Source organism: Convolutriloba macropyga, chromosome 9, assembly GCF_964194025.1.
Source record: "Convolutriloba macropyga chromosome 9, txConMacr16.3, whole genome shotgun sequence".
In the NCBI taxonomy this organism is placed as follows: Eukaryota; Metazoa; Xenacoelomorpha; order Acoela; family Convolutidae; genus Convolutriloba; species Convolutriloba macropyga.
This window is the reverse complement of record NC_134476.1, coordinates 6,197,346-6,224,831: the sequence shown is the minus strand read 5'-3', so window position 1 is coordinate 6,224,831 and position 27,486 is coordinate 6,197,346. Positions and strand designations below refer to the sequence as shown.

At 35.9% G+C, this 27,486-nt stretch overlaps 1 protein-coding gene across 1 annotated transcript; it reads right to left on the bottom strand.

Annotated features, from left to right (window-relative positions):
* Nucleotides 1–4,705: 4,705 nt before the first annotated feature.
* On the bottom strand, nucleotides 4,706–27,236 carry LOC142345951 (uncharacterized). Its single transcript, XM_075398418.1, has 3 exons — nucleotides 26,884–27,236; nucleotides 24,285–24,600; nucleotides 4,706–5,233 (listed from the first exon to the last, which is right to left on the bottom strand). The coding sequence occupies exons 1-3, from the start codon at nucleotides 27,030–27,032 to the stop codon at nucleotides 4,706–4,708; spliced, it is 993 nt and encodes a 330-aa protein (XP_075254533.1). The 5' UTR covers nucleotides 27,033–27,236.
* Nucleotides 27,237–27,486: the final 250 nt, after the last annotated feature.

Genomic DNA, 27,486 nt, shown 5'->3' with positions numbered 1-27,486 from the left:
TATGGAATGTAATAACTTGGAAAGTTTTGATTCGAGGTCAAGACTTCAAAAAGTAGTACATTAGAAATGTAAAGATCAGAAACGCATAATTTTCGTCTGTTTTAAATTTTGTTCTTATTTCTTGTCTTTTGGTTCTAGCCAGTTCAAAGTGGTAAAAAAATGTTCGTTAGGCTATCATTTGCTATGATGTGAAGAATTTTGCAATTTGTGATATCTAAAGTTGAGTTTTCCAATTTCGTCAAATGTTTCTCAAAACTCGTCTTTTTTTAAATTATGATGACCCTGTGGGTCAAGGAGTTGTTGAATGTTGCTCATGCTCTTTTTATTCTTTTAGTGGTGTCTCACATTCATATGGTTTGTAATAAATCAAAAACTTTTGCTATTGGTTCAATACTTGAAAAATTTTTACATAGAAAGTTGAAGTTCGGAAACGCAAAAATTTCGTCTGTTTTTTATGTTAATTGCCTTCTTATTTCTAGACTATTGGGCTTAGGCAACTAAAAGTGATAAGAAAAACGTGTGTTGGGCTAATGGTGGGTTTGATGTAAAAAAATGGATATTAGTGTTATATAAAGTCAAGTTTTGCAATTTCGTCAATTGTTTCTCTAAAGTCGTCTCGTTTTTCAAAATTTGATGTAGCCCCATGGGTCAAGGAGTTGTTGAATGTTGCTCATACTATTTTTTTAGTCTGCCCTATCCATATGGATTGCATCAAATCAAAATTTTTTGCTTAGGTTTCAATGCTTGAAAAAATGCTGCATTAGAAAAGTAAAGTTCGGAAACGCAAAAATATCGTCTGTTTTCTGTTTAAAATGCCTTCTTTTTTCTCGACTACTAAGTCTAGGCTGCTCAAAGCGATATAACAAGCATGAGTTCGACTAAAGTTGGCTATGAATCAAGAAAAATTCCCATAAGTGATATATAACATCAAGTTTTGCGATTTCGTCCATTGTTTCAAAATGTCAATCGTATTTGAAAAGTTTAATAGGACCTTCTGGCTCAAGGAGTTGTTCAATGTTACCCATACTGTTTTGGCAGTGCCTCCTATCCATAAGGAGTTTTTAACAATCCGATATTTTTCTTTTGGGCCATTGCTTAAAAAATGGTTACACAAAACCTTTGTAGGTCGGAAACGCTAATTTTTCGATCGTTTTTTTTTTGTAAAAATTAGTCTCATTTCTTTACTACTGAGTCGAGGCTGCTCAAAGCGATATAACAAGCGTTCAATAGGCTAACGTTGGCCATGAGTCAAGAAAATTCTCAAGAAGTCATATATAACATCAAATTTTGCGATTTCGTCAATTGTTTCTCAAAAAGTCTATCGTATTTAATAAATTTAACAGGACCTTCTGGCTCAAGGAGTTCTTCAATGTTACCCGTACTGTTTTGGCAGTGCCTCCTATCCATAAGGATGTTATAGCAACCCGATATTTTTCTTTTGGGCCAATGCTTAAAAAATTGTTACACAAAACAGGTGTAGGTCGGAAACGCTAATTTTTCGATCGTTTTTTATGTAAAAATTAGTCTCATTTCTTTACTTCTGAGTCTAGGCTATTTAAATTGAGATAACAAGCGTGCGTTAGGCTAGAATTGGCCATGAATCAAGAAAATTTTGCATAATTTTTATATAAAGTCAAGTTTTGCGATTTCGTCAAATGTTTCCCAAAAAGCCAATCGTATTTAAAAAATGTAATAGGAGCTGCTGAGTCAATTAGTTGTTCTATGTTTCCCATACTGTTTTGGTAGTGTCTCCTATCCATATAGATGTTATAACTACCCGAGATTTTTCGTTTGGTTCAATACTTCAAAAATTCTTACATAAAACAGGTGAAGGTCGGAAACGCGAATTTTTCTAACGTTTTTTATGTAAAAAGTAGTCTCATTTTTTTACTACTGAGTCTAGGCTATTCAAATTGATTTAACAAGCGTGCGTTAGGCTAACGTTGGCCATGAATCAAGAAAATTTGCCAGAAGTGGTATATAACATCAAGTTTTGCGATTTCGTCAAATGTTTCTCAAAAAGTCAATCTTATTTAAAAAATATAATAGGACCTTTTGGCTCAATGAGCTCTTTAATACTACCCATAATGTTTTGGTAGTGTCTCCTATCCATACAGATGTTATAACTACCCGAGATTTTTCGTTTGGTTCAATACTTCAAAAATTCTTACATAAAACAGGTGAAGGTCGGAAACGCGAATTTTTCTAACGTTTTTTATGTAAAAAGTAGTCTCATTTTTTTACTACTGAGTCTAGGCTATTCAAATTGATTTAACAAGCGTGCGTTAGGCTAACGTTGGCCATGAATCAAGAAAATTTGCCAGAAGTGGTATATAACATCAAGTTTTGCGATTTCGTCAAATGTTTCTCAAAAAGTCAATCTTATTCAAAAAATATAATAGGACCTTTTGGCTCAATGAGCTCTTTAATACTACCCATACTGTTTTGGTAGTGTCTCCTATCAATACAGATTCTATAACTACCCGAGATTTTTCGTTTGGTTCACTACTTCAAAAATTCTTACATAAAACAGGTGAAGGTCGGAAACGCGAATTTTTCTAACGTTTTTTATGTAAAAAGTAGTCTCATTTTTTTACCACTGAGTCTAGGCTATTCAAATTGATTCAACAAGCGTGCGTTAGGCTAACGTTGGCCATGAATCAAGAAAATTTGCCAGAAGCGGTATATAACATCAAGTTTTGCGATTTCGTCAAATGTTTCTCAAAAAGTCAATCTTATTTAAAAAATATAATAGGACCTTTTGTCTCAATGAGCTATTCAATTCTACCCATACTATTGTGGCGATGCCTACAGTCCATAAGGATGGTAAAACACCCAGAGATTTTTCTTCTGGGTCAAAGCTTAAATTTTGATACATAAAAAAGTGTGTAGTTCGGAAACGCAGATTTTTCGACCGTTTTTTATGTAAAAGTTGTTCTCATTTCTTTACTACTGGGCTTTGGTTGCTCAAATTGACATGACAATCGTGTGTTAGGCTAACGTTGGCTGTGGAATAAGAAAATTTCCCATAATTGATGTATAAGTTCAAGTTCTGCAATTTCGTCAAGAGTTTCTCAAAAAGTCAATCTTATTCAAAAAGTGTAATAGGACCTTTTGTCTCAATGAGCTGTTCAATACTACCCATACTATTTTGGCGATGCCTCCTATCCATAAGGATGGTAAAACACCCAGAGATTTTTCTTCTGGGTCAAAGCTTAAAATTTGATACATAAAAAAGCGCGTAGTTCTGAAACGCAGATTTTTCGTCCGTTTTTTATGTAAAAATTGCTCTCATTTCTTTACTACTGGGCTTTGGTTGCTCAAATTGACATGACAATCGTGTGTTAGGCTAACGTTGGCTATGGAATAAGAAAATTTTCCATAATTGATGTATAAGTTCAAGTTCTGCAATTTCGTCAAGAGTTTCTCAAAAAGTCAATCTTATTCAAAAAATATAATAGGACCTTTTGTCTCAATGAGCTGTTCAATACTACCCATTCTATTTTGGCGATGCCTCCTATCTATAGGGATGGTAAAACACCCAGAGATTTTTCTTCTGGGTCAAAGCTTAAAACTTGATACATAAAAAAGCGTGTAGTTCGGAAACGCAGATTTTTCGTCCGTTTTTTATGTAAAAATTGCTCTCATTTCTTTACTACTGGGCTTTGGTTGCTCAAATTGACATGACAATCGTGTGTTAGGCTAACGTTGGCTATGGAATAAGAAAATTTTCCATAATTGATGTATAAGTTCAAGTTCTGCAATTTCGTCAAGAGTTTCTCAAAAAGTCAATTTTATTTAAAAAATATAATGGGACTTTCTGGGTCAATTAGTTGTTCAATACTACCCATACTATTTTGGCGATGCCTCCTATCTATAAGGATGGTAAAACACCCAGAGATTTTTCTTCTGGGTCAAAGCTTAAAATTTGATACATAAAAAAGCGTGTAGTTCGGAAACGCAGATTTTTCGTCCGTTTTTTATGTAAAAATTGCTCTCATTTCTTTACTACTGGGCTTTGGTTGCTCAAATTGACATGACAATCGTGTGTTAGGCTAACGTTGGCTATGGAATAAGAAAATTTCCTATAATTGATGTATAAGTTCAAGTTCTGCAATTTCGTCAAGAGTTTCTCAAAAAGTCAATTTTATTTAAAAAATATAATGGGACCTTCTGGGTCAATTAGTTGTTCAATGTTACCCATACTGTTTTGGCAGTGCCTTCTATCCATAAGGATTGTAAGGCACCGGCTTTTTTTGTTTGGCGTCTTCGTTTAAGTTTTGGGGGCTAAATTTTTTTTTTTTTAAAAAAAAACCGATTTTTTGTTAAATGTCCATCCCTTTGTGCCCTTACAGGCACCTTCTCCCATGTGCTGTATTTTAATTGTGCGTTGTTTCTTTCTTCTATGATGTGCTATAATGTTCCTGGCTTATCCGGGATTTTAGATTTTAGCTATATTTCATGTCTTGGAAAAAAAGAGCCTCCATTTTTGCTTATTCTGCAAGAAAAACAGTCAAAACTGTTTTCCCTTGTAGTTTAAGAAGCTCATGAGGACTCACGAAAAAACCAAGACTCTTTAAATGCCTCCTTTCTGTTGTTATGGAGAAGTAGTATCCATAGAACTTCCATATTATGAAGAAGTTGTAGTCATGAAACTTCCATTTATGGAAAAGTTTTAGTCATAGAACTTTCATTTATGGGAAAGTTATAGTCTTACCAATCTCTTAAAACTTTTTTGATTTATGAAGTCAATGGTCCATAATATGAAAGTTCTATGATTAAAACTTTTTGTCAATCCGGGAAGTTTCTTTTTCAAATTAGTCGTGGACAATGTCAACATATTACCGAAGAACGTTTCAGGTACTGGCGGAACCCTTCGCTGTCTAAGGTTTACAACCAGCGATAAGGGATGCCCAACTTCGGGTTCCGTTTCGTCATCTGGTCGGGTCTCGATAAACGCCATGTACATCAAAGCAACTAAACAATCGTTACTCGATGGAATAATTCCCAATTTCTCTAATTCTTCAACCTGTCCAGGAGAAGCTGTTTTGAAAACATCCTTTTTTAGTTGATCCAAGTCCGATTTGGAAATCACCGCTGCGGTAGCTTTGGTAGGTTTTAAATCTGACAAGTTGAGAAGTGGAACTTTATCAAACGATATAAATTCTGGATGGTCAAATTTGGGTGGATTGCCAGAAGGGATAAAATAGTCACACCTATTTTGCTGGATAACCTAAAAGTGAAAAAATGCGATCAAAGTTCGATTTTAATGTATGAGAGGAAATAAAAATTCGAGTAGAGTAATGTTGATATGGCACTTGAAGGTCTAATACCCCTGATGAGGTCCGCAACCCAAGACAGGTACTGGCCAGACTAAATTGGGTTGCGGACAGTGGGGCTCCAGACCGACCATACCCAAAAATTGGTATTGGCCAGATCAAACATACTTTGGCCACCATCGGCCAGACCAGCATAACTTTATAAATTGTACAAAATTACAAGGTAAATAGAAAAATACTCGCTAAATTTATACACTATCTGTTTCTGTACTACACCTTGAGGGGCGTTGCATAGCCACTCAACCACAAAGTATAGACACTATGGTACCAAAACGCTAGGTAAAGAATAATTTTTTAGTTGTTTTTGATATTTTTTTGAATGATTGGCGTGAAAGCATGAAACGAGATGTGAAAATTTACGAGATGTTTTGTTCTCGTTTTCCCAACTTAAACAGAAAAAAAATGTTTTTATTTTCGAATTTTTATGGCCAAAATACAATAAGAACTTAAGGTAAAACCAAGATCAGGCGCAAAATATGCAAGAAAAACGCAACCTGAAAAAAAAACATTTTTGAAGGCAAAAAACTGAAAGGAATCTTTTTTTACAAAAACAAAGAGAAAAATAAAGTAATTTATCTCCTAAAAAATTACATAAACCCATAAGAGAGGCGCTTTACTGTTTCCTCAATTACGCTATATTTGGCAGCCAAATTGTTTTTAAAAATCGAGTTCTGTCATGAAATGCTGGACAAAAAATCAGTTTGTAAAACAAAAGCAAAAGTTTTTGACCAAAATTGTGTATTTCTTTTGTCGTTTTGGCAAAATATATTCTCTACTTATAAGGCAATTATTAGAAAAAGATTTCTTGAATTCAATCACTAATGTGTTGAAGTAAATTACAATCAGACGGACTGAAAATGCTCCTTAGATGCCAATTCAAGCTAAACTATTTAAGTTAGTTGAATGTTTTGAAAAATTTTGAACTTTTTTCAATGCCTAATTTTTAAAGACATAGTTCTGCGGTTGTCAAAGATTGTCCGCTTTTTTCCTAAAAAAAGAGGAATAGCAGCTGGAATTACCCAAATATCACCCGTTGGTTGTCGATTTTGATGCAGCAATTACGAAAACAGACGGCTTCTTTGAGAAGTGCTCGAAAGATAGAACAAAATTGATGAAGATGGCGTTAAAAAAAAATTGCATAAATACTACAAAAATCCTCTATTTGATGTCAGAAAACTAAAAGCGTAATGAGGCGTAATTAGTTATAAAAGTTGAACTCAGGTACAATTTTCAGGTACCATAGATTATAAATAGCTGTTAAATGAAGTAAAGTACACTTGGAATTTGTACCTAATAGTGTGAGTGCATCATTCTTATGTTGAAAAGAATGCATTTTTTAACCCTTCTAAGAAATGACGCAACCTTTTCGATGTCCGAATATCCGATAGTATGGGAATTTCTAAGATAAAAAAGTTATGCTTAATTATGCTTAACTAATACCGTCTTAACGGATTCAGATCTATTCAAGACATCTTATTCTCAGTGAATTCAATTTGGAACCCAGAAGTTATTCGGATTAGTTTCGGGGTTTTCTCATTATAAACGCAACTGGATGCCGTTTCGTTTGATCAACGATCCGTATTATTTTATTTTCCCTCTTTTATTTGTATCGGAATCAACAGAAGTGGAGATGCGTATTCAACGCATTTTCTTTTAACTATGAAAATAAGACATAGTTTTAAACGAGCTTTAAGCATTATGAGCACCTACCAGTACCAAATTCTTCGCCAAAATTTCGCGGACCAAAAGGCGGTGCTCTATATCGAAATTCCAGTCAATGTTTTTAACTTTTAAACTCGAAGTTGAAAAGTGGAATATACATTACGCGACAATGTACTTTTTGCGGAAGCGCATTCCCCAAAGAATTCTGCGGCAGATTATTGCAATATAATCCCCCATTTTAGTAATCTTAAAACAATAAATCTTGAATGGATTGAAATTTTGTGAAATGCGCCTACAGTTGAATGTAATTACTTTTCACATTTATTTTTCATTTTAAGGCTTTTCATTGCTTTGTGGAAACCACTTTCACAAAATTCAAGCGCTCTCCGCCTTGAACGTAATCAGCAGCGGAGGCGCAAACACTTTCTTGGATTTAGAAATTAAAATTTAGAAGAAGGAACAAGATCAGTAGTATGAAATAGGGGCATAGAGAGAGGGGGGGGGTTATCATTCGATCCCTAAACATGTGAGGGTAGGGGGTTATCATTGAATCCTTAAACATGTGAGGGTAGTTATCCCAGACAGGAAATGATTAAGGGGATTAGGTGACTCTCTGGAAGTCATTTTTCACAATGACAACGATAGCAACGCTTGATTTGCAAAGCATTCACGAGACTTACCAGCAAGTAAAAAAAAATATTCAGAATATGGTGAAAGATTTTTATATTTTTTAGCAACTTGTCTTTACCTAGATCCAGACATCGATTTGGACATTGCATTGAAATTGAGGCCTTATGGTGGTTTGATTGGTATTGAAAACTCCTCGCTTGACAAATATTTCAAATCTTACAAAATTTTAAGACTACATGCAATTCTTCAAGATGTTTCTGGATTTGTCTTTGAATACAGTGAGAAGGGACCAGGTTATTCGTATGTCCTACCCTGTCCAGTAACAAACGAGTATCTTGGTCACGTGACAGGACTTGCTTTCTGTCTATATGTGAAAACTGTCAAAAACAAATTATTCACTTTATTGGAATGTTGAAATCTCGTGCGGTTGTTCTAGATTTTGAGGGCTTTCGACATAAAAAGTCTGGTATTATCATAAAAGAGCTTGCCGTTTTCACGGAAAACTACACCGATACTGTGTCTTTTCTGCCTCCAGCCTCCTTCAGCACACTCTCATTGGGTGAACAGAAATCATATCGTTGGGTCTCAAAGTTTCTTCATGGTTTAGCATGGGAGAGCGGTGACTACCCGTACTGTTATCTTCAACCGATTTGTCAGAGCATAGTTCTTCGCTTCCCATTGTCAAAATTCTATTCGAAAGGAACGGAAAAAACTGATACGTTGCAAAAAATTGCTACAGAAAGAGGTAACTAACCTAGAGAGCCTGCTATGTCCAAAAATTGAACATTTGAGTTTCTATCGGGAGACACCAATTTGTGATTTGCATTCAACGACTTGCCCAAAACGACAGAAAAGCAAACATTGTGCGAGGAAGAAGGCCCAGTTGTTTTACTACTGGCTGATCCATGAACAACCGTCGATTGGAAAAGACAGCACCGTCTGTACTCCAAGTGAATTTGTCTCCAAATTTGATCGTTTACAGTTGCTTAACGGCTGAAAATCAATTGAGTGTTACCTTAGTCAAGGAGGAAAAAATTGACAGTCGGGGACAAACTGTATTGAGAAAACAGCAAGTTGTTTGCACTGGAGACGAAATAGAATCCTTCAAAAAATATCTTTCGCTTTTAGAATATTTTCAACTCTATCATGTCTATGAAAGAGAAAATGCAAAGAATGAATCTAACCCCTTTACCTATGCCCAAGCGGTCAGTTCCAGTGCAAGTGCCTCTGAACGATGAGAGTCTTCCGGATGATATTAAGCAAGCTGTCCGAGAGGGAAAAGTGGACTCGATTGTTTACCACGAGAAAGATTGTGGTGTGAAAGCCAGTTACACAGTGACATATAAAAAAGCAGATGCAAACTCTAAATATACAAATTATGATTTTTTTATTGTTGACTAACAAAGTTACCTAACCTATGCTTTGTTAATTCATTATTTTCGAAAACCTTGTTTTGAATGAGTCCACTTGAGGATCAAATAGATTCAGGGGGTGGCATAACCGATTTAGTTTTTGATGAAAATCAACAGGAAGGAGATCTTGGCGATTTTGCAATTCAAGAGTACCACGATCAGAAGTTGTTTATTTTACTCAAATTTTCATTATAGTTTTTCTTATTGCAGTATCTCTTATCAAGTTGGAGTTTTTTCAATTGGATTGCGAGGAGTCAACATTTTGGTTTTCGCTCCTCTCTTGCACAGTTGGCTACGCACTTCCAAACCCAAAGCTATGAATAAAATTATTTCAACAAGCGATCGACTCTTTATGGCAGTGTCTGGTCCATCTTGCTGTGGAAAAACTGAAATGATTTTCAAAATGTTACTACATAACACTTTTTCACCTAAATTTCAATCAATTTTTTATTTCTATCAGCATGAACAACTAACGTTTGAGTCCCTAGAGAGAAAATTGAATATGCAGTTTAAAAAATTTACAAGCTTCGAAGTTGTCTCAGAGTTAGAAGACTGTCTTCTTGTTTTTGATGATTCATGTGAAGAAATTTTTAACGATAAAGAGTTTTCAAAACTTGCGACTGCAAGCCGTCACAAAAATGTAAGTGTTATTTACGTTAAGCACAATTTATTTCAACAAAGCAAGTGGTCGAGAACAATCCACTTGAATACAACACACATCATTTTGTTCAAATCACCACGTGATGTCCAACAAATTGGTTTAATTGGTCGACAGCTCAACAACACACAATTTCTTAAAGAAAGTTACGAGCTATCTACCAAACAGCCTTTTGGTCATTTAAAAATTGATTTAGACCCAAAAACGTCGGACGTTTTAAGATACTGCTCAAACATTGTACCACCAGGACCATCAATTTTCTACTTACCGCCTGCGAAAGCTGTAATAACAAATCTAACAAATGAAACAGAGAGAACTATGTATGCTGCGGCAAAGGCTACAAGTATCGGATATCGACCTAAAAAAACTGATCAAGGCAGCTTCTAAAAACTTTGTTCAATTTCTTTGCGAGTGTTTTCTTAATGTAGTCAATGGCAATGTTGCGATTAATAAAAAAACTAATCGAAGCTCACAAAAAATCATTTCGAAAAATCTTATCCAAACAAACAGCTTTGAAGGAAAAGAAAAGAATTCTTGGCAGAGAATCAGAACTGTTAAAAACAGTTGGTCTTTCGTGTTATTTGTACTTGTTGGAATCATAATGCATACAGAAGAGTTCATTTTAATTCCAAAACGAATGTTTATAACAAAGCAACCCCAAAAGAGCGAAATTTTTGAAAACCCACAATATAAAAACAAAGCTATTCAGTTATCACTTATGCAACGAAATAAGCTAAGGGAGGACGTAGGAAAAACAGATAAAGTGATCCAAACAGATCCAACAAATATTGAACGAGATGTAGATGAAGCAGATAGAGTGGTCCAAACAGATCCAACCAAATTTGAAGATGAGGAAAAAATGGAGGCTTCTATTGATGACAGTGAAATGGATCCAATTGTCACAAAGAAACCAACAGTTGAATCATTTGAGTCGATAATGAAAAACGTTAAATTAAAAGAAGATCACAAAATCAAACGTGCAGAAATAGTACTTGATTTCATTCTCCAATCAAACCAAATCACTATTGGGGAAGAGAGCCAACTAAATTACATTGACAATAAACCCACGGATGTACAAGTTTCATCTTTTTTTGTATAATTTGCAACAACCGACCAAAAAAATTGATCAAGAGGCATATTCAAGAATCTTGTTAGTTCTTCGACTTGAGCCTGATCTTGTCTCAAACACTTACGCCAAGCAAATATTGGAAAGTTATGAGAGCGAACAAGAAATTTTCCCACCGCTACAAAGTCCGCAAACAGAGCGCGGTACTTCAAAACGAACCACAGCAGAAAAAGAGAAAAAAACAAAACGACAAAGCAAAAAAAATACCAATCAGAAAAAGTGGTCTCGTTTCGTCTTCTGAGAAAAAAAAAACTTTAGAACAACTGTACTCAAGAGGTCCTGCATCGTTTGGAAGCTCAAAACGATTACAAGAACACAGCAAACTGTCATTAGCAAAAGTCAACTCTTATTTAGATACCAAGCCGTCCTTCACAAAATACCACTCGATTCGAATGCAATTTCCCAGACTTAAAGTGATTGTAAAAGATATCAATGAAATTTGGTCATTGGATTTAGCATATGTTGACAACCTTGCAAAGTACAATCGCGATGTTAAGTACCTTTTGGTAGCAGTTTATTGTCTGTCACGGTACCTTAGAGTAGAGCCAATGAAGACAAAATATGCAACAAAAGCAGCTGATGCATTCAAAAAAATGATCAAACATAAACAACCCGAGAAAGTATGGGTTGATGATGGAACAGAATTTCTCGGAGCTTTCAAAAGACTGTGCAACTCACGAGCAATTCATTTGTATAGCACTTTTAGTGAAAAAAAGTCTGTTCTTGCCGAACGGAGTATTCGATCACTGAAAAATCTCATACATAGGTACCTTGAAGAAAATTAGACTTATTCCTACATTGACAAATTAGACGACTTTGTGAAAACAAAAATTCACGTGTTAACCGGATAACTATGCTTGCACCAAACAAAGTAACAAAAAAACGTACCGCGGCTTGTGTCCTTGAGCGCTGAAACAACTGTTTCTCAAAAACCTCGCTTCTTTGTTGGAGATTTTGTCAGAATTGTCAAAAAAGACAAAGCTTTCAGAAAGGGCTACGAACAATCGTTTACTGACGAAGTTTTTGAGATAATAGATATTTCGACATTATTTCCGCCATCATACTCCCTAATTGATGCAAACAAAGAACAAATAGAAGGAAAATTTTATCAATCAGAATTGCTCGTGTAGAGGAAAATGAGTAGAAATAGTTTTGACGATGAGTTCACTGTGCATGTTATTTCATCAGCTTCTATGCAAATTTTTGGGTCAAACACTCTGGCTTCTTTTCAAAATATTTTCAATGATGAAATTCAACTTTCTGGTGACTGTAGGGTGGCTCTTAGTGAATTAATTTTTCCGACAAAAATTGAGCACGTCGTGAATGGAGATTTAATAGCATACAGCCTTAAGGGATACGAAGACTCGCAAAAACTTTCGTCTGATGCTAATGTCATATCTCGACCTTACAATGGAGAAAAACTGTCCTTCATGACTGGCAACTTTGACAATGTTAATCAACTTCTTGGTACTATCAAGCAAACAGTTGGATTACCCAATTTTTCGTTTCGAGAAATCAAGAGTACTGGAAAATACGAAATAATTTTTGGTAAATATGAAGGAATCACTTTTCCTAGTGAGGAAATATCTAGCATTGTGGGCTTTACGGGAATTCCAGATGGACGCGGTGTACACATTGGTTACAAAATGGGTACAGCTACATCAAATAACTAATGAAGAGTGATGAGACGAAAGCATACTTTGGAGAATTTCCTGCTGATCTATGCGCGGGAAAGCACATAATTTTCACTTACAAAAACATTATTGAGTATCAGTATGTGGGTGACGCAAAAGCTCCGTTATTGCGTGTCATTGATTCGAAACAACGTCTGAAAAACGGTAGCGTTCGCGAGCTTGAACCAACACATCGAATTGTTTTTTCAAATCTAGACTATAAAAAACTCTTATCAAACACTATACAATCAATTTCAATTGAGCTACGCACTGAGACAGGACAATTGGTTCCTTTTTCGGGAACAGGTAAAGTCATTTTAACTTTACAACTGAAGTTCAAGTTACAATTTCAAGTTTTCTGACTAGCATGGATTCCTATTATGCCAATCAGATAATATCATTACCGCATTTCCCCGGACACTATAGACAAAGGGGAAGTGGATTTGGTGCTTTAGCTGCGGGAATTGGACGCGTTGCTTTACCATTGGCTCGAGGGTTTATTTTACCGACTAAAAAAAAACGTATCGGGAGAGAGCTTTTAAAACAGGGTGTTCCCGAACTTGTAGATGTAGTCTCAAAGAAAAAATCACCAAAACAAGCCTTGAAAAACACAGTCTCAAACACCATCAAAAAACAAACAGGAGGGCGAGCGCGAGAACAACGACCAAGGAAACAAATTGGAAGCCTTTCAAATAATTTAACAAAAAAGCGTAAAACCTCATTCATTTCCAAGTCAAGAGCTCCAAAAAGAAGTCGATCAGATTTTTTTGCAAAGGTGAAAGATGATCGCTAATTTATTACCAACTGAGGCAACTCACAGTTCCCTCGATCTGTTTGAGAAACCATCCCTCTTAGTAACATTTGATGGAAGTTTTTGTCAAAAACTGGGCCCGGTGTATAGCCCCAATGGTCCAATGTTGGAATTTGAAGTTGCTGGCGATAGAAATAGTTTTATTGATTTACAAAAAATATTCCTGGAGGTCAAATGTAAAATTGGTCAGTCGTCCGAAGCAAATTTAAAATATGACGGTACAGCTGCTGCAGATGTTACTAAAACTGACGCTCCCTACTTTTGCAATAATGTGTTGCATTCACTGTTCTCTGACTGCACAGTGTCAGCCAACGGATTAAAATTATCGAATGCAAATGGAAATTATGCTCACAAAAGTTTTATTGAGACTGAGTTTTCACACAACAAAGACGCAAAAAACACTTGGTTAGCTTGTCAAGGCTACTCGTACGAGGAAAATCCGGGAGCCTTATCAACTACTGAAGTTAATAGAAGAAAAGCTTTAGTCAGACAATCAAATGAATGCACGTTTTACGGAAAGGTTGCAGTCGATTTTTTCACATGTGACAGGCATCTAATGAGTGGTGTAACTCTTCGAATTGCTTTTCGAAGATCAATTGATGACTTTGTTATTATGTCAGATGATGCCGCTAAGCATTATAAAGTGAAAATTGTCGAAGCAAATTTGTATGTGCGCAAGATGACTTTGAACGATGACGTTGTGTCGGCTATTGAAAAAACATTGCTTACCAGCCCGGCTTCCTATCCGTACCTTGAAATCCGTTAAAAAAAACATTTTTGGCCTCTACTGGTCTACACAGTTGAAATCAAGAAGACATATTTGCCAGGGAACCAATCCGAAGACTAGCTTTATGTCTGAACACAAACGAAGCTTTTCTCGATAACAATAGACAAAATCCATTTCATTTCCGAAAATTTGATCTGGAACAGATTTATATCTATCGAAATGGAATGCCAGTCGCAGATAGTCCAATATCAACAAATGATGATAAGCGTCTTTACTTCAATACAATATCAGACTTAGCCTATATTGACAATGGTCATGGCATAAGTTTGACAGACTACCCAAACCATTTTATTATGGTTTTTGACTTGACTAGTACTCAACAAGCTTCTCACGATTTTATTCACCCCGAGCTAACAAATTGTTCAATTTCGATCGAGCTGAAATTTTCAGCTGCATTGCCCAACAATATTGAAATATTCATTATTGGCAAAAAAGCTAGCAACATTTTTAAGGATTCTGCGCGCCGGGTTTCAAAAAATCACATTTTAACCAACTAATGGATGAAGATGATATCAATGACCTCATTCAAAAATGTAGAAAACTGAAATAAAAAAATTTGTGGTGTATTCGCTGCCAACAACTTTCCACAAAAACTCCACAAAAACTCCACAAAAATAGTTCTCTCATTGTAAATGCTTCAGCCTCGAACAACCCTGGTACACACTGGCTTCTTCTATGTAATCGAAACAATAAAATCATTTTTGCGGACCCCTTGGGACAATCGATTATTGCCTATAGAGACTTATATCACCGACTCTCTGACACTAATGCACAAATATGTCAATTTCTCGAACATCAACCAATTCAGAGTCAAAACTCAGAACTGTGTGGACTTTTTTGTTTTTATATTGCGCATGTTATATTTAGTGAAAGACAAATTGTAAAAATTATTTATGTTCAATTGCTTCGCTTTGCACTTCATATGATGTTATAATATCTGTTGAATAAAATTTTTTTTTTCAAATTTTAACTTTTTCTTCAAATACAAGACGAACAAAGAGTAACTCAGAATCAATATCTAATTTTCCATAACCACTCACAAATATGTCCATAACTTTACAAAAAGCACCAGAATGATGACCACTTAAAATGTTTTCAAATCGTTTTCAAGTTTCTGTACAAATTTGGTCAGTTTGAGTTTGCTCATGGCCCGTTCCTGCTGAGATGGTATTGTGGATTGTATTCTGTGCAATTCCTGTAGTTTTTGTCGCCATCGCTTTTGTAGTCGTCAACATTTTTGCTGTGTTTGAAATTGGAAGACGTTTTTGAACCGTTGCTGGGTCAATTTTTTCTCCTGTTTTGTCATTGAAGTCAACGGCTAACTTCAACTTTGTAAATACTTCTCCATTCGTTTCCAGTTTTGAAGAATTTGAAAATAGGTGTTTGAAAGTTGTGAAAAGACAGGGGACAGCAAAAGATTTGTTTTGCTTTGTAGAGCCAATATCAGTTGAACTATCGATCAAAAGGTGAAAATGGTTAGTTGCTATTTGGCAAAACTCCGACTCAAAGTGAGGACAAACTGCATAATTTATCAAACTCGTAATGTCTGTTGGCTTTTGATCAAGAATTTTAAATCTAAATTGTTTCTGAAATTGTTTGAAATAACTTGGAGAACGTTCAAACATTGCTTCCACCATCCTTGCTCTCGAGTTTAGGCCTTTTATTTGGTTGCGGTTTTGTTGAACAGTCTTTTGCTGACTTTTCTTCTGATTCAAGTATCTTGTCTGCCGTATAGACCAAGCTCCCAAATTCTTGCAGAGTCAACGAAATTCTCTGTTCAAACTCGTATTCTTCTGCTGCTTTTTTTAACAATTTTAGAAATACATATGTTCCTGTCTTTTCGTAAGTTTTCAGCGTTGCCCTAATCAAACGCTTATCAGTTTCGGAAACGTCGAAATAGCAATCTCCGTACTCTGTATCTTTGGTAGAAGTAAAAGGCATAGTGAGCAACTTTCTTTTATCACATTCAAAATTCAAACTATTCAGCTTAATGGTGGCGGCAAGTTGGGATTAAATCACAATGTCGTCATTTACGCAATAGAATCCAAATGACTGGGGAGTACAGACTCAAGTACGCCTAGGGCGTACTTGAGTATGTTTATTAAACACAAAACAGTGTACACAACCGCATGAAAAGTTTGTATGTAGTAATGCAAAAGCGAACACAATGCACCGGAATTCAACTCAATGTGTTAAGCAAATGTGAGCTAGATAAGAGTTTTATTACACTTCATGTACTCAATTAAACAAGAATTTAGCAGGTGTTTAGCAAATGTGACCTGAGATAAGGTTTGTATCTACCAATGTAAAGCAACCATTATGCATATCAATTCCCATTAATTAGGAATACATAACTACCCAACGTGACCATTAATTTATTACGTATGTCTGTGTGAACACGTTTAATGTGACCTTAGATAAGAATTTTATTACCTTGGCAGACTAAATGAGGAATGAAACATAGTAAACACCACAAAATACGAAAACCTAGGGTAATGTGACCTTAGATAAGAATTTTATTACCTTGGTAGCCTACACGCGGAATGAAACATAGTAAATACCACAAAATACGAAAGGGTGTAAGAAACTGGTTTTTTCTCATTTCATTTTGTTGCTCTCGCTAAACAGTTGTAGTGAAATTTCTGTGGATTGTTACCAAACTATGTCTGTCAAAATTCTTTCTGAATCCACAATTTCTCGTGAAAGAACACTGGTTTATCAGACTTTATACAAAAATATTGTGGTTCTGATTCAACAGAAAAAAGAAGGAGAAATTTGGACAGTTTACCAACACCGCCTAATTCCAAAACTTTTCATCAATGCAATTGCGGCTTTACCGAACAAAACAGAACCTTCTGAAAGCAGCATTATTACCTCTGGTGGATTTTTGCCACCCAAAACCACACCTGCTCTCGAAAATCACGACGTGGACACGTTGACGGACGAAGTCAGGCGAATATTTTATCGTTATGATTGCGAGTGCATTCCTCTGTGCGAAAATCAGCTTGGAGTTTATCAGGCATGCGATGACCTGGCTGATATGTGGGGACTCAAGTCAACACCCGAATCTCCAGACAGTAACACTCCCTTGAGTGCACCAGTAACGCCTGCACCTGACGCCAGTCCCTCAATTACTCCAACACCGAGTCCTTCTCTTTTCGCAGGGCTCAGTTTTCAACGACATTTTTCAGTGAGCAACGGAGAGCAGGCATTTGATTGCAACATTTTGTCGGTCACAAATTTTCAAACACCACGACAAACCAGCGAAAATCAATTCGAAACGCCACAGAGCTCTGAGACGCCTCAAGTTGGTGCAGCCCCCTAGATGCGAAGGCCAGAGCAGTCCTTGATGGATTTTTTCGATTGCTAGAAAAGTTTTTAATTTGTAATTTGTAATAAAAACATTTTAATTTGTAATAAAAACTTGTTCGATCATGTTCAATTGAATAATTTTGCATGATTTTTTTGGGTAAAGGAAACCCATACAATCATACCAAGCTCGATCGTGTATATTTTAAATAGTATGACAGTAATTGAGAAGCAAAGAAAAAGTTTTAATAATGTACTAAGAGATCAAAGCTGATAACCGATCAACTAATAACTTATCAAAAATTTGTTTTTCCAATTTTTTCTCATAGTTCATTCTATATTTTTTGGTTACATTAGGGGTGCAATTAACCTTGCTGCTAGTTCCTGAAAAAAACTTTTCTTCATACTCTTTAAATTTTAAAGTTATCTTCAACTTTTCATAAAATTTTTTTCAGAATTGTAAAATTGTCAGATTTTTTTTGACTTTTCTCAAAAACTGGATATACGATTTTCGATTTTTCATTCTGAACTGTCAAGTAACTGTTTATGGATGATAGTTCGACAATTTTTGAGAAGCAAAGCAAAAATTTTTTCATAATGAACTAAGAGATCAAAGCTGATAACCGATTAACTAAAATTATAAAAAGTTGTTTTTTCCATTTTTTTCTCATAGTTAATTCGAAATTTTTTGTTTACATTAGGGGTGAAATTAACCTTGCTGCTGGTTCCTGAAAAAAACTTTTCTCCATACTCTTTAAATTTTAAAGTTATCTTAAATTTTTCTTAAATTTTTTTTCAAAATTTTAAAATTGTCAGATTTTTTTTTACTTTTCTCAAAAACTGGATATACGATTTTCGATTTTTCATTCTGAACTGCCAAGTAACTGTTTATCGATGATAGTTGGACAATTTTTGAGAAGCAAAGCAAAAATTTTTTCATAATGTCCTAAGAGACCAAAGCTGATAACCGATTAACTAAAAATTATAAAAAGTTGTTTTTTCCATTTTTTTCTCATAGTTAATTCGATATTTTTTGTTTACATTAGGGGTGCAATTAACTTTGCTGCTAGTTCCTGAAAAAAACTTTTCTTCATACTCTTCAAATTTTAAAGTTATCTTCACTTTTCATAAAATTTTTTTTTCGAAATTTTAAAATTGTCAGATTTTTTTCGACTTTTCTCAAAAACTGGATATACGATTTTCGATTTTTCATTCTGAACTGTCAAGTAACTGTTTATCGATGATAGTTGGACAATTTTTGAGAAGCAAAGCAAAAATTTTTCATAATGTACTAAGAGATCAAAGCTGACAACCGATTAACTAAAAATAATAAAAAGTTGTTTTTTCCATTTTTTTTCTCATAGCTACTTCGATATTTTTTGTTTAAATTAGGGGTGCAATAAACCTTGCTGTTAGTTCCTGAAAACAACTTTTCTTCATACTCTTTAAATTCTAAAGTTATCTTCAATTTTTCATAAAATTTTTTTCAAAATTGTAAAATTGTCAGATTTTTTTTTACTTTTCTCAAAAACTGGATATACGATTTTCGATTTTTCATTCTGAACTGTCAAGTGACTGTTTATGGATGATAGTTGAACAATTTTTGAGAAGCAAAGCAAAAATTTTTTCATAATGAACTAAGAGATCAAAGTTGATAACCGATTAACCAAAAATTATAAAAAATTGTTTTTTTCCATTTTTTTTCTCATAGCTACTTCGATATTTTTTGCTTAAATTAGGGGGGCAATTAACCTTGCTGATTCCTGAAAAAAAAATCATTAGCAGAATCACCTAGGCCAAAAATCAACTTTGAATTTGTGCTAAGTTTCGAATTGGAACGCACGCCAAAAATAGCCAATCAAATTCGACTATTTCAAATATTTGAACTTGGCGCCCAAAATTCATTTCAATTTAAGAGTTTATGTTCAAATCTTTATTTACTGTTCTTTCGTTTCTTATTCGGGTTTATTTAATTTTCTTCGAAATTCAACAAAATTTTCAAGAAAAATGGTTCACCAATGCCGACATTGCTCTGCTACAAATACAATCGCTCCAGGCATGAAAACAGCGCTCATCCTGACGAGCTTGGTTTACCTGTATTTCAATGCTCTCTATGCACTTTCAATGCCCGAAAATTGTCTCTGCTTGAGCAGCACATGCGAACATGCCATGGCAAATTCACCAACTGTTGTCGAACTTGTTACTTAGGCTTCAACAACGTTCATTTGTTTGCTCAGCACATGAGTTCTCTTCTTGGGCTTCCCGTATTCGGTGACGAATTCGTACCGAGAGATGCACCAACGGAGTCAGCTTTCGGTGGAAGACTTCAAACATTCGAAGTTGTTCACAACAATGACGCTGAAGTGAATACAGACCTTGCTAGATTCATGTTAGCAGAAAAAACTCGAATCGGAAACTGGGTGCGTGAAAAGTTATCCAACGGACCTGACAAAATTCAATTTCGCGCAAAAGTTCAATTGCTCAAACCTCATGAGGTGAAGCGGATGGCTCTACTGACGACGAGCGTATTGAAATTTACACAAACTCACTCATGACACCAGTGCTCAATGATGGAATGTCAGACGAAACGTACTGGACTATGGTGGATAAAATGTTAACAGTATTGGCAACGTTTGCGTCATCAGGAAGTGCCTGGATCTTGGAAAAAGTTATCAAATTGGACGTAAAGTTTGCACGCTACAGACCCGTAAATGGCTCTTCATACTTGCCTCTGCCTGTGAAAATCGCCAATTGTCGCGGTCTTCTTAATATAAGGAATCACAACGACCAAAACTGTTTCAAATACTGCTACATTGCAGCTTATCATTTGTATAACAATATCAGCCTCGAACGTTACGGTAGAAATTCTAATACTGAAAGAACTTCACCAGACACGTACAGCAATCTTGAACAACCTTTGGGTGACTTTGAAATGCCCATGGGTTTCGACGATATGAAGGAGTTTGAGTCGTTGAACAATGTTCAGGTGAATGTCTTCGGTTACGAGAAATGTCAGCTATACCCCCTCCGAGTTTCTAACTATGAGTCTTCTTTTGGGATGGACCTTCTTCTCCTATATGAGTGTGACCGGTATCACTACGTACTTATAACAGACCTGGTGAAAGTTGTCTGCTATGTGCGTAACATTATGTTTCGATTCTGCTATCGACTCTGTCGTAACTGTTTTTGGTTGTGTAGAGATGGACTCGAATGCTACAACCTACATTTACAGACATGCTCCATGAATGCACCAGTTGTTATTCAAATGCCCTCTCCTGATCAAAGTACGTACAAATTTTCAAAACTTTCGGGTACTTGGTTTGTACCTCTAGTGATATACTTCGATTTCGAATCTTTCCTACGACCAGTTGCGAGTTGTGCCGGTCCCAGCAACACAGCAAATACAAGAGCCATCGAAAGACATGAGCCTTGCGGCTTTGCATTAACAGTCATTGATCATCAATCAACAACACCAGTTTTTCATCATGTAGACAGTTCGGAAGACTGCATGAAAAACTTTGCTAGAATGCTACATGACCTAGCTCGAGATATCCACAAACAAAAGAACAAACATCCTTTTTATAGAGGCAACAGAAATCTGCTAAACAATAGTCAAGCAGAACAGTGCTGGATTTGTGAGAACGATTTCGATGTCGAAGATGACCCAGAGAGTACTATCGATTTAGACCACTGTCACTTTAGCGGTAAATTCCTTGGTTTGGCTCATGAAAAATGCAACCGAGCTCGTCGCTACGTTAACTTCATTCCAGTTGTCGGGCACAATATTCAGAACTATGATTTACATCATATTTGTTTGGCACTTAACGAATGCGAACCAACGACTACCGTTCAAGTCATTCCAGCAACAGACGAAAAATACATCTCCATGACATTTGGCGTTTTGACTGAAACTATCACGACGGATGAAGGAAAAACGAAAAAAATCTACGAATATTTGCGATTTATTGATTCGTATAAAATGATGAACAGCTCGTTGGAAAAATTGACCGAAATTTTAACCACCGATCAGTTTGGTGTTCTCAATTCGATGCTCCCGGGAATTTCTGATTCAGATTTAAAGCTGTTGAAACAAAAAAGTCATTATCCGTGCTCGTATGTAAGTGATAGAAGCAAATTTTTAGACACAACTTTACCACCCCTCGAAAATTGGCGTAACACTCTCGAAGGTGGCACAGTTTCAATTAATGAAACAGAATTGGAACATGCACAAAAAGTGTGGGAGATTTTGCACTGTAGTACTCTTCAAGACTATCACGATGGGTATCTGAAATTGGACTGTGCATTGTTGGCATGCGTCTGCGAGTTTCATCGAGAGTTGAGTTTCAAAACATACAAGTTGGATTGTATGCACTTTTATACTTTACCAAACATGGCCAAAGAGGCGTCATTGAGAATTTGTAAAGCTGAAGTTGAAATTTTGACCGAGCTTGAGCATCTCGATCTCATAGAGCCAGCTGTTAGAGGAGGAGTTACTCCAGTGTACGAGGAGAGACGATTTGTTGCAAACAATTGCTATCTGGATAACTATGACGCATCCAAGGAATCAGTTTTTGGTTTTTGTGTGGATGCGAACAACCTCTACGGAGGTTTTATGCAGCTAGACAAATTACCAATAGCAGATTACATTTTGAGGTCAGATATCCCCTGAGCGAAATTTTTAACACGCCCGATGATGCTCAAGTGGGGTACTTTGTTGAAACGGACTTGTCCTACCCAACCCACCTGCATGATGACCACCGTGATTTCCCTTTAGCTCCCACGAAAGATTTTGTCGAAGACGCATGGTTGAGTGACTATCAGATAGAGTTGAAAGAGCAACATAATCTACCTACCTCTAAAGTGAAGAAACTGTTGCAGACTTTATTCGACAAGGAAAAATACGTTGTTCATTACAAACTTCGAAAACTCTATGTGGATCTTGGCCTGATAGTGAAGAAATTATATAGAGTGCTACAATTTAGACAAGAACAATGGCTTGCTCCCTGCATTTCATTAAATAGTCAAAAACGTCAGCTGGCATCGAACAAATTTGAAGAAAACTTTTATAAATTAATGAATAATGCTGTGTATGGGAAAAATTGTGAGTCGAAACGTCGCCGAAACAAGTTAGTTATTAGTCGTGATGCCGAGTCTACACTTTCAACCATATCAAAATTCGAATTTGAGCGCTATATTATCTTTGGAGAAAACTTAGCTGCACTATCGACTCGTCCTAAAAAAATCTACTGGAATACACTAACAATAGTAGGCGCTTCAATTTTGGACTTGGCGAAATATCAGATGTACCATTTTCACTTCAAAGTGATGCGGCCCAACTTTGAGTGCCGTCTACTTTATAGCGATACAGACAGCTTGCTGTATTCCGTCAAGTGTGCAGATTTCTATCAAGAGCTCTCCAAAAAACCTCAAGCAGTGCTGGATTGTTTTGACTTTTCGAACTATCCAACCAGCCATTTCTTATTCAACAATCAGAACAAACGAAAAGTGTTGAAGTTCAGGGACGAGTTCGCCGGTGACTTCGTCACAGACTTCGTTTGCCTGAAACCCAAGCTGTACTCAATTCTGTCCAAAAGTAAGAACTCCTACTTGTTCCTTTCAAATAGTACCGTTGTAGTTACTTAGCTGTGTTTGTTATGGTAAACATCAAACCTCTTATTTCAGGTTGTAGGAAGCTCTCCGCCAAGGGTGTCACGCGGGCTACCCAACGTCGCTTGCGTCATGAAGACTTCCTTGAAACATTGAACACTGGCAACGTCTTCAGGTCCGAAAACACACGAATAACTTCGGACAATCATATTCTACAGACCGTCTCCTCGAATAAAATCTGTCTGTCAGCGTTTGACAACAAACGTTTTATAAAAGCAGACGGCATTCATACTCTCCCATTCGGACACTATGAAGCTCTCGACTGTGGAATTGATGATATTGACTGGGATAACGCAGATATTGAATGGGATCTTAACAGTTTCGATTCAAATCTGTGTTTGAGTTCCGATCCAGAATGGGATAATGATTTCGTTGTCTAATGATTTCGTGACAAACATCCTCAACGGCTGCTCAAAGTTCTGCACCTAGCTCTTGGCAGCCACCCGACCCAGGATTTGCTGCAGCCCAGGCAGTAACAGAATCGGATATCGAAAGTGTCGATTTGATCGATTTTGATGCCAGTTCGGACGAGAGTTCTAGTGCCAGTAACCCATTCATAAACATTGAGGCCGAAGAAGCCAGTAGTAGTGATTTTGAAGAGCCACCGCAAAAAAATTAAAGCGAAGATAAATAATTTAAACAATTTCCAGCCGCTTTTTGTTAGTAATTTTCCGGCAAAAATCCCTTAATCTTCAGTTTTTGTATTAATTAGAAAAAAAGTCGTTGTAAAGTTGTGTGTTCAGTTTTAGTGTTTAATTTTGTCCGGTTTCGGTGCTTAAATTTGAACAGTTTATTTCCTTGGTTTTGCCTAGCTTTCTATGTATTATTTTCCGTGTTGAATTGAATTCTGTTTAATAGTTCCAGTTTTATGGCTTTGTCTGGCATATGTTTGGGTTTAACGTGACGTAAACTCTTAATACCCTCCCGTCTATGATAACCCCCTACCCTCACACGTTTAAGGATCGAATGATAACCCCCCCCCCCTCTCTCTCTATGCCCCTATTTCATACTACTAAGATCAAGCAGGGGGCTTTATACGCATTAGCCCCCCCCCCTCCAAGAGCGCACCTCTCTCTAAGATTGTTAATACTATGAGTGGCAGAACGACATTGTTCTTTCCACGTAGTGGAACAACTACATGAATAATTCTACCACAAAAATTAATTCAGTTCTTTTGTCACATTTCAGCCCTATTTTTGGTTGTGCTCACCTTTTCAAAGTAATAACATCCGCTCTTTACTTGTGAATAGAAATCAGCAATTATCAAAAAACACGATTGCAGGTCGGCCATCATGTGATCAATGTCGAATTGAACAACCATTCCTGAATTTTCCGCCAATTTTTGAACTGTCAAAACAAAAGGAATGTGTGAAACTTGTCTATTATCCCTCAAGAATTGATCCCAGCAGAAAGAGTATTTGAAGTCGTTTGACTGAAGTTCTCGAAGAGATATGTTGGAAGTTTCCATGAAGTTGAGTGCGGCTCCGTCATTGGTTAGTTTTATTGATTTGTGATTGGCAGAAAACCTAAAAATATTATGATGAATTAAACTAGCCAGCTCATTAACAAGTTTTTAAAAGAAAACAGAAAAAATTGACGTACAGAAAAGGTAAATCATCCGTGGAAAAGCAGTTTGCCCAATTTTGGAAGACGATTTGGCGTCTTTTGGTTCAAATTTGTTGATAAATCTAGAAATTGACTCAAGTGCTTAATTGTAACAATTTTCAGATTATCACATTTTTGAGACAGCCGTTCGCAAATTTCCTCAATTTTAGTACCTTTTTCTCCGCCATGGTTTAAGATTATGGTTATACGCATTTGTGCAATGTTGTGACAATATCGAAATTAGTGCGAATTTGGTTCAAGTTTCGATACATCCGGCACAATTGTTCACGATACCTGTTTTTGGGCGAGTTTGCAAAACAGCAAAAAAAAATCTGACTCTTCTCTCTCTTTTCAAAACTTTTCCAAAAGCCTATTGGTGATCAATTTTAGAAATATTTGCCGTTTTCAAATAACGACATTATTGTTCACAATTGGGTCACAAATATTTACTGAAATAATAGTGGCAGTTAAGTTTTTGGCTCATTAAATCCTCCGAAGTCGTAGAAATTTCTATTACGTTCATCCTTGAAAAAACAATGAAGAAAATCATGTTTTTTTGTGGCGAATAAACACGATTTGAGTGACTAATTTATATCTAGAAAGATGCAGTGCATCTTTTTTAACATTTGCCACTTAAAGACACCTTTTTCATAGCAAATTCGTAAAAGCGCTTCTCATAATGGTTCTCTGGTTTTCATTTCTTCAAAACTCTTATTCGTAACATTTCTGTTATTAAAACCGCTTTTTAACAAATTTTACAAGAATATTATAAGAAATAAACCAAAATCTCAGATTATCTTCTACGAAAATATTTCATTAATCAGGTTTTCGACAGATTCAAATTTAGTTCAAAACTGGGATATTCACCGTTGTTGCAGTTGTAAATGTGTTTGAACCAATTGATTAAAAATATTTTAGAATTGGCCAAAATCATTAAAGAAGCACTTAAATACTAACAGAAAGTACCTCAAGGTGATCTTCACAAGTCGGAACGCCCGGACTTGAGTCTCAGAGCATTCCAGCGCTGAACCAGCACATAACAAGTGTAAAAACTTAATTCAGTTCTGAAACATTGCATCTCCGAAATAATTTAGGTTTCTTTATGTGCAGTTCTTTTTCACGATGATTATATTGAGATCATAGAGTTGGCTCAGGCTAAATTTATCCTGTACAGTCTGAAAATTATTCATACCCCAAAATTAAGTCTGAGCAGAGTAATGTCATACTTTTCTATCTTATAACTGGTAATTACCATAGTAGTATACACACTATTTATATTTAAGCTAGTTTGTAAGCAATTACCACAAAGCCCATTTAGCTTAGTGGTTACGACTTGCTACGCAAAATAAATGTTATAAGTACCCAAACGGAAGTTCGAATCGCATATAAATCAAACCTTGTTGGCGGGAGTTGAGCTGAGGATATTATTTTTTGTGCAGTAAGTTTACTCAAAAATCAAGAGTGGCCCGTGTAAATTGGGACATGAACAGAGTACTGGCCATCCTAAAAAACTGAATGTCTCTATAATGATTCAGCGCTGATTTACTCTGCCACCAACCTCCGGGCCCTTTCTTCAATTGGCTCCAGGTAACGTTTTCTACTTACCGTGAGCTAATAACAAAGGGATACAATGAATGGCGAAACCCGGAAAATTGAGAAACGAGTTCTTTAATATGAGAAACGAGATTGAAAACGTCTATTGAAAACTTGGTAAACTTTAGAACCTAGGAAACACTAGACTCTATTAAGAACATTTGAAAATTTGGTTAATTTTATGCAAACTGTAGGTTAAAAAATTCTGAGCGCAAAACATTTGCCAAAAAAATGAAAAGCTTGAAAAGTTTCATTATAAAAGATTTTTCAGGTTTCAGTCGAACAATTCAAAAAAGTCTCCGTTGGAGAGTTAACCAAAATTGGTTCGTTTGTTTTCAAGCTTTATCAGATACTACGAAAAACAAATGAACAATTGAAGATACGCGTCCAAAAAATAGTTTTTCCACAAAATTTCTGCTTTTTTTTAAATTCTTCCAATATGCCAGAAAATTGAATAATAATTTCAGTTAAAAATTTTCTCCAAGGCTTTTGAGACTGTATTCCTCTAAAACCGATTAATTGAGATTTGCTATCGCATGACTTTATGGAAGCATTTTTCGCTATCGTAAACTTCAGGTTCATTTTCTATTTGATTCTGTGATCAACTTTACCTTCCGGCCACTTCAGGATACCTTTCCACGATTTTTTTCCAGCGCTTTTTCCAGGCCATCTTCTGGAACAACGTAGTCATAAAATAAAGTGAGATTTGTAAATACGCGCATAGAAATTCTGTCGGCGACTGAAAGTTTGCTCTCTTCATTTTCAACCGAGGAGTTTGTTAGTGATTTTACCAAAATTGATCTCATTTTCAGGTTCAGTTTCAGTTCCAGTTATTTTTTTGCGTTGTAGCACGATCTGATTAAAAAATGTCTGTCAAGTTTGTGAGAAGTCTTGATAATTTACAAAATATTTGACCACAAAATATAACCTTTTACTTGTTCTTTTTCTCGGATTTTCAGTTCAATATGTGAGTTAACAATTACAGATAAGATGTAGCAGATGCGAGTTCAATTTATCAATTTGGTTCACATTATTGCGGCAAAAAGTACTTCATGAACATATGCTGACTTTTGTATATATGTTTTAATTATTTGGAGCAATCTAGCAAAACAACAGACTTTCAAAAAAAACAATGATCTGATAAAAGGCAAACGCGAAAACATGGTTGTTATGGTTAGGTTTTGCTACCGTCGAAAAAATCTTATTCTGCGATG

Bases quoted from the DNA above. Each gene is read 5' to 3' on its own strand.
- LOC142345951 (XM_075398418.1), bottom strand. From the start codon at position 27,032: ATGAAGAGAGCAAACTTTCAGTCGCCGACAGAATTTCTATGCGCGTAT. The intron at 24,601-26,883 runs GTAAAGTTGATC...TAATATTTTTAG, and splicing joins TATCCTGAAGTGGCCGGAAG to GTTTTCTGCCAATCACAAAT. The intron at 5,234-24,284 runs GTGAGCACAACC...TTTCACTTTTAG, and splicing joins GATGTTATTACTTTGAAAAG to GTTATCCAGCAAAATAGGTG.